We start from the raw sequence: 7,504 nt of genomic DNA on the forward strand, positions 1-7,504 counted from the left end.
AAAATCTGAAAATCTGAAATTCAGGATTGTTCAAAAATGTCTGAAATCCCAAAAAATTTTGTTTGAAAATTTCGATTTTTCGACTTTTGGGATTTTTGAAATTTTTGGATTTTTCTTAGATTCTTTGGATTTGTTAGGGGTTTTTAACATTTTGGAAATTTTGAAATCTCAGAAATTCTGATTTTCCGAATTTTAGAAATTCTTAGATTTTAAAGGAATTCTGTTTGGTTTTTTTATAGAAAACTTGGATTTTTTAAAACTTTCTATGGATTTTCTGATTTTCCCAATTTTGGAATTCCTGGAATTTTAGTTCTGTGAAATTTCGAATTTCGGAGTTTTCTGGTTTTCAGATTTCTAACAATTCTGGCTTTTTTGGGTTTTTGGACCATTTCGCAGGATTCAAAAAATTCTGATTTCCGGAATTTTTGAATTTTGGAATATTGAATTTTATGATTTTTCTAGGATTTTCTGACTTTTTGAATTCTTGGATTTCTCAAAATTTTCCAATTTTTCTAAATTTTGGTTTTTGGCTTTTTCAGATATTTTGAACATTTCGAACAATCCCAAATTTTAGATTTTCTGAGTTACTAGAAATTATTAGTGTTTTGGATTCTTAAACTTTTTGGTTTTTCTGGAATTTTGAAATTTCGAGAAATTTTAGAAAAGGAAATCTTCAAGGAAACATCCAATCTGAAAAAAATTAGTTTTTTTTCAAATTTTAAAATTTCAAAAATGAGGAATATTTTAAAAAAGTGAAAATTGTTTCCTCCAATTTTCCGAAATCCTCTTCTTTTCGGGATTTTCCTGAGCTACTCGGTTCGATCTCTCCCTGCTCATTCAGCTGTCAAAAAGTGACACGTTCTCTCTTTATTTGCTCACTTATATAATGGAATCTGTGCAAAAAGAGGGGACATAAAAGAATATAAAAGAAATTAATTTATTACATTTGGATTCATTAATTACCAAAAAAAAACACCTTGTTAAAGGCGATGATTAATTAAATGTCAATTTTTCAAAAAAAAAAAACATATATATAAAAAAAAATTATTGAGTTCTAAAAAGATAGCAATTAAGGCCGGACTGGGAGTGAAGACAGTAGCTTGTTGTGGAGGTGACAAATGAGAATGCGCCTTGAGAACAAACTACAGTAAACCGACCGCCCAATTCTTGTTCGGCCGCCTCGACCAAAGCGATTTTGACGGAGGATGACTCGCCGGTGGTCATTTCCTGGAATTTTTGGAAAATTTGAAAAAAAATTTTTTTCAAAATTTCTGAACTTTTGGACTTTTTATTGTCGGATTAAAAAAATTGGCACCTGAAAATCTCGGAGACGGCGCTCGTGTCGATTTACGAGGGGGCGGAGCGAAAACGGATACTGTGAACCAAATTTTGATTTCTTGGTATAAAAATGATCGCTAGCATCTCTAGAATCCATTTTTCAGCAAAAAAAAAAACTAAACTCAAACGCGAAAGTAGCTCGAACGAGCCGAAATTCTGAAATATTACGTTTTTGCCGCATTTTTACGTAGATAAAAAAAAATATGAATTTTTCAAATTCTCAGGTGTCACTTTTTTAATTCGACAATACTTACTTAGTTAGTTTCCCGAATTTTCCTTGCCATTGTCAGCGCCGGCGCGGCCGACCGCGCCGCTGACCGCGCCGCTTAGCCGCTCAGATACATGACATCATCATTAGCATGACACTATCTTTTTTCTGATGGCTATCATATAGAAAATTAACCGGTTCTCGATTTTTTTTATCGGATTTTCTCATTACGCAGGTGTCGAGAAACTGGATTATTAACATATAAGCCGAAAAAGATAAAAATCCAGAAGGGAAAAGAAAGTGTCAATGATCAAATAATCCGTTTTAAAGGGTTTTTTCAACTCAAAAATTCAAATTTCAAAGGTTTTTGTGCAGTGGAGCGAGCTTTAAAAATGTTGACCGAAAATTCGGGTTTTAGCGATTTTTTGCGATTTTCGCCATTTCTTCAAAAAAAAATCAATCCGTAAAAGTCGTTTTTCGAATTTTAAACGATTTTTAAATTGAAAAATTCAAACTGCAAGAATTTTTGTGCAACGGAGCGCGTTTGCGAAAAATTGTTAAAATTTGGTTTTTTCGATTTTCCTCGTTTTTTAACGGAATTTCTTCTGAGAAAACTGCTTTTTTCTCAGCTAAAACATAAAAAAATCGGTTTTTTTAGATTTGGTGCCACGCAAGCGCGCTCTTTTGAACAAAAATAATTTGCAGTTCGTTTTTCGATTTTTTTTTGCTATTTTTGTAGGAACTGACTGTTTTTGAGGTGAAAATGTGTAGGTCAGCCTAATGAACATAGGAAATGAGAAAAAATTGTGAAAAACTACAAAAATCGATAAAAAGTTACTAAAACCGCGCTCCATTGAACAAAAATGAATTGCAGTTTGGATTTTTTCAAAAATTTGAGAAAAAAGTTGTTTACCTTCTTCATAATTGCGAGAAGCCCATCATCATTACAGGACACATCCTTGGTGCTTACAGTGTCCTCAGCAACACCGGTGTCGATTTCTGGAACACAATTATTTTTCAAATTTTAGATATTTTTTCGAAAAATGTGTCCAACACTGAAAAAAGTTTAAAAAAATCCAAAACTGAAAAAAGAGAATTTCCCTGAACAGAATCGAAACCCGGGCCTCTCTCCCCAAAGCGAAGGCTGCAAGCCATTACGCTACGCACTGCATAACCGTTGGCCCCTCCTCTTTGCATATACGTACCTCTCTTCTTTCTGCCGCACGCGCAGGTTGGACAACATGGCTGTGGAAGTTCAATACGTGGCAATGGGATGACTGGAACCCGGATTGGGGGTAATTGAATTTCAGTGAAGCACATTGGTGGTGGAGGTGGAAGACATAGAGGTGGTGGTGGACATCCACATCCTCCATTGAAAAATGTCGATGAAACAGAGCCAAAAACGGCGGAAATCGTGAGAATTCTGGCGAGATTTTGCATGATTTTCTTTGTGGATTTTTCTATTTTTCTCGGGGTTTTTCTCTCCTTTTATCCACAAATTTCGCCTTATCTCCGCCTTCTCTCCACCTGGATAGTAGTCATCTTCTTCTTTTCCAATTTGCCCGATTCTTCTTCTTTTTTCGGGAAAGACGAATTCTCGTATTTTTAATGAAACATCAAAAAACGCGAGAGAAAATGAACAATATGTTTTTGGATTTAGGCGATTCGTAGACTAGAAAATTGGATATATGAATCCTGTTTTTTTTTTCGGAAAAAATATAATTTTTTCAGATTTTCAGCAATTTTCCACCTGGAATTTCCGCTGAAAAAGTATTTGAATGTGTCTGTAAATCCGGATGTCCACACTTTCAGATTTTCAGCTTTTTTGGATGATTTCAAAAAATTTCAGAATTTTGAAATTTTTGAAAAATTCTTTTTTTCTTCGATTTCTTATTTTTTGTCTGTAAATCCAGATGTGTTCGCAGTTTTCCAATTTCTGTAAAAAATTGAAATTTTCAGATTTTCAGCCATTTTGGACGATTTTTTAAAAAATTCAGCATTTTCGGATTTTTGAAAAATTCAAAAAAAATTTTTTTTTTGAAATTTTCAGATTTTGTATTTTTTTCGTCTGTAAACCGGATGCCCGTCTATTTCCAATTTTCCCGAATTTTGAAAAAAAAATTTTATCGAAAATTGCAATTTTTTCAGATTTTTTATTTTTTTTGTCTGTCAATCCAGATGTCCGTTTTTTTGTTTTAAAAAGAAAATTTCAGATTTTTCCAGAATTTTGAGATTTTTGAAAAATTCAAAAAAAAATTTTTTTTCGAAATTTTCAGAAACTTGAACGTACATCTTAAAATGGTGTGTCTGTGAATCCGGATGTCCGCAATTTTTCAATTTCTGTTAAAAAATAAAATTTTCAGATTTCCAAAAAAAATTTTCCGAAAAATTTCAGGATTTTCTTTTTTTCTTCAGATTTCCAGCTATTATCGATAAACGTCTCCAATGTGTCTGTGAATCCCGATGTCCTCAAGTTTCCAATTTCAGTAAAAAATCTGAAAATTTCAGACTTTCAGCCAATTCAGCCAATTTTTAGTGAAAAATTAAATTTAAAAAATTAAACATTTATTCAAAAAAAAACCAAAAAAAAAAACCATAGAATTCTGGTAAGAGCGCCCAAAAGTTAAAACACCAAAAAAAAACCTAAAAATTATCAGTGGAGTGCGCTTGCCAGATTTCTTGTCCTCGGAGCAGCTGCAGCTTGGCGGCGTTGGGTTGGTGAGACCTAAAACTTTGAAAAATTGGCTTTAAAACTTAATTTGTAAATCATTTTTTTCTCCGAATTCCCTCTACGATCAGATATTCCAGTCTGTGATCACTTCCCAACTACACCGCCCATCTAGTTCTCGTCAACTCGTCCATTCTATTATCAGTGATAAATGTAGGCCTCGTATCCGACGGAAACGCAAAAAATTGACACGAATCCGCCTTAGAAAGGCCGAATCTCTATTAGAATGACTCTTTTAGAGCACTGTGGTTTAAAATTTCAGCCAGAGTGCCCAGGTTTTCAAGTTCGTCGAGCGAGAAGGAGATGGCGGATAGCGATGGGTCAGACCTTTTACTATAGTCTTCATTTCACAGAGGAAATCGGGGAAAATCGCGAAAAAACCCGGGATTTTTCGATAAAAAATGAAAAATTACCTTTCCATGGAAAATCGTCACATTTTGGCCGCCTTTTTGGGTTTCAACACCGCCAAACACCGCTTTTCACCTGCAAAATCGTAAATTTCAGTGAAAAATATGAGAAAAATCAAGAAAAATGACCCAAAAATGATGGAAAATGATGACAAATGACTTGAAAATCAGGAAGTTCCCGCCCATTTTTCTTCCTTCTGCATACACCAGAGGCTACGCGCAATTGCGGACCTATCTAATTAGTCACAGCGGCAGGTCTGTTTTCGGCTGGTTTTTGGTCATAGACAGTGTCTACACTTGGTTTTTATCATTTTTATCGTATTCCTCATAATTTTTGCTGCAATTTAAGTGTAAAACCATAGAAAATCGGGTGAAAATTGAGAAAGTTCTAGAATTTTTGATTTTTTTTCGATATTTCAAAAATTGATTTTTCGATTTTTTAGCGAAAATGGCGAATCCTGCGACACGAGATGGCTATCAGGAATTTGACAACGAGCCCGAGCTTCCCGGAGAAGTGCAGGTTTTTTGAAAAAAAAAATTCTGAAAAAATTCGAATTTCCAGGTTGAAAATCAGCCGATTCCACGGAGAAACACTGTTTCAGAAGACACATCGCTGTTCCAGGATCGGCAGCCGACCGAAAATTCGTTGTCGCCAGAACAGGTGATTTTTTGGAAAAAAAAATTAAAAATTTCAAAAAAAAATTGTTTTTTGTCTGAAAATTTTTCGATTTTCAGCCATTCTTTCTTTTAAAAAATCTGAAAAAATAGATTTTTCCAGGCATTCATCCATATGGTCAAAGCGATGCTCGGAACTGGTCTGCTATCGCTTCCACTGGCTTTTAAGCACTCTGGACTCTTTGTAAGTGGATTTTGAGCTCAAAAATGTGATTTTGAGCTGAAAATAACTAAAAAATCGAGTTTAAAAGCAAAAATTAACCCTAAAATGACTGTTTTCAGCTAAATTTTTCACAAAAATTTTTTTTTGAAATTGTCGAAAATTTTGATTTTTTCAATAAATTCGAATTTCCCGCCATCTTTTTCAGCTCGGATTGATTCTGACGGTCTTAATCTGCCTAATTTGCCTCTATTGCATGCGACAAGTCGTTTTTGCCGCTCATTTCGTGTGTAATCGGTAAGTTGTGCATTTTGTCGTAAGGTCAGGTGTTTTGTGCAATTTGTCGTAAAATTCGGTGCAAACTTGAAAAATCGCGATTTTTTTCGATTTTTCTGAAATTTTCAATTTTTGCGGCTGATTTTTTGAATTTTTGAATTTTCAGAAACGGTCGCGACCTCATCGATTATGCCAACATTATGCGTGGAGCCGTGGAGATGGGACCGCCATGGATCATGCGAAAAGGATACTTTTTCAAGTACAATTTTGAGAAAATTCAGAGAATATTTGAAAATTTGAGCGCCAAATTTGAATTTATCAAAAAATTTTGATCTGAAAAATGGGAAAAATTCAAAATGTTTCAATTTTTTTTCATTTTTAAGCCTAAAAATATGGATTTTGGGTCAAAATTTCCGGTAAAATTCGTAAAAATTCGAATTTCGCGCTTAATATTTTTCCAAAAAATTCGAATTTTCAAAATTTTGAAAAATCTAAAATTTCCAGACAACTCGTCAATGTGAACATGTTCATCTCGCAATTGGGCTTTTGCTGTGTCTATTTTGTGTTCATGGCTGATAATTTGGAGGATGTGAGTTTTTTTTTTTTGAAATTTGGCTCGGCGCGAAATTTGAATTTTTCGAAAAAAAAATTTTTTTCGAATTTTCAGCTTTTTTTCAGATCTCTCTGTTAATATAAAAAAATTTCAAAAAAAAAGTTTTTTTCAATTTTTCAAAATTCAAAAAAATTGCAGTTCTTCAACAACAACACCTCGATCCACCTCTCCAAGGCCGTCTGGATGCTCCTATTGCTCATTCCGATGCTCTCGATTTGTTCGATTCGTCGATTATCGATTCTCGCTCCGTTTGCAATGGCCGCCAACGTGGTTTATGTGGTTGCAGTCGCCGTTGTGCTCTTTTTCTTCCTTTCAGGTGCGGTGGGGCGTACTTACACGCTTTTTCCCGTTTGAAATAGTCGAAATCGAGTTTTTGGGCTTAGTTTTAACCTAATTATCATTAGAGCTCGTTTTCTGACCCGGTTTCGAAACGTTGGCATTGGAGCGCGTCTGCATAGCTTTCTGGACTTCTTCCTGTCAAATTGAGCACCAAACAAGCTTATTTTCTCCATTTTATCGTTAGAGCGCGTTTTCTGACCCAAAAATTTTTAACTTCAAGTGTGTTTTGTCATGTTTATCATTGGAGCGCATTTGCTGGATTCTCGTCAATTTTTTCCACTCATTTTGATCCAAACCGGTCAAAATTGACAGTTTTTATCATTAGAGCGCATTTACTGACCCAAAATTTATATTTTTTGAGAATGATTCTCATTAGAGCGCACTTGCGAATTTTAGATAGATTTTCTCCACTTAGTTTGAGTCAAAATTCGTTGATGTTAACCGGTTTTAGGTGTTTTTATCATTATAGTCAATTCAAAACAATTGCGCGGATGAACGCACACACAAAGAAGTAAACAACCTGTCGAGACGCTCCGCCCCTTTTTGAGGCGCGGTTTTGTGGGCGTGCAAAGGCGCCGAACAGTTTTTTCATGGTTTTTTATTCAAGCCATTTTTTGGTAATTTTTCACCAAATTTCGTTGGAATTTGAAGACAATTTGGCTATTTTGTGAAGGAATATATACTGTTGATTGAATAAAAGTTGAGAAACAACTTGTTCTGATTTAAGGTAAAAATGAAGAGAGCAATAAATCAAAACAAA

The 7,504-nt window shown here is 34.4% G+C and overlaps 2 protein-coding genes across 2 annotated transcripts in view; one reads left to right on the plus strand and one right to left on the minus strand.

The window, feature by feature from the left end:
- Positions 1 to 1,044: 1,044 nt before the first annotated feature.
- Cbr-grl-15 lies at positions 1,045 to 2,986 on the minus strand (the record flags this gene model as incomplete). The annotated part of the gene is made up of 3 exons (XM_002642964.1): positions 1,045 to 1,227; positions 2,460 to 2,545; positions 2,752 to 2,986. 3 exons carry the CDS (start codon positions 2,984 to 2,986, stop codon positions 1,045 to 1,047), a joined length of 504 nt encoding a protein of 167 aa, XP_002643010.1.
- A 2,143-nt stretch (positions 2,987 to 5,129) lies between these two features.
- Positions 5,130 to 7,504, plus strand: part of CBG24287 — a gene marked incomplete at both ends in the record, with an annotated part of 5,994 nt that continues 3,619 nt past the window's right edge. Inside the window, 7 exons of the mRNA XM_002642965.1 lie at positions 5,130 to 5,201; positions 5,244 to 5,342; positions 5,460 to 5,540; positions 5,725 to 5,813; positions 5,959 to 6,051; positions 6,297 to 6,381; positions 6,544 to 6,721. Of these exons, the coding sequence (XP_002643011.1) occupies positions 5,130 to 5,201; positions 5,244 to 5,342; positions 5,460 to 5,540; positions 5,725 to 5,813; positions 5,959 to 6,051; positions 6,297 to 6,381; positions 6,544 to 6,721 (697 nt within the window). The remainder of the gene's footprint in view (positions 5,202 to 5,243; positions 5,343 to 5,459; positions 5,541 to 5,724; positions 5,814 to 5,958; positions 6,052 to 6,296; positions 6,382 to 6,543; positions 6,722 to 7,504) is intronic.

The sequence above is a fragment of the Caenorhabditis briggsae genome, assembly GCF_000004555.2.
Source record: "Caenorhabditis briggsae complete genome, chrIII, whole genome shotgun sequence".
Classification (NCBI taxonomy): domain Eukaryota; kingdom Metazoa; phylum Nematoda; class Chromadorea; order Rhabditida; family Rhabditidae; genus Caenorhabditis; species Caenorhabditis briggsae.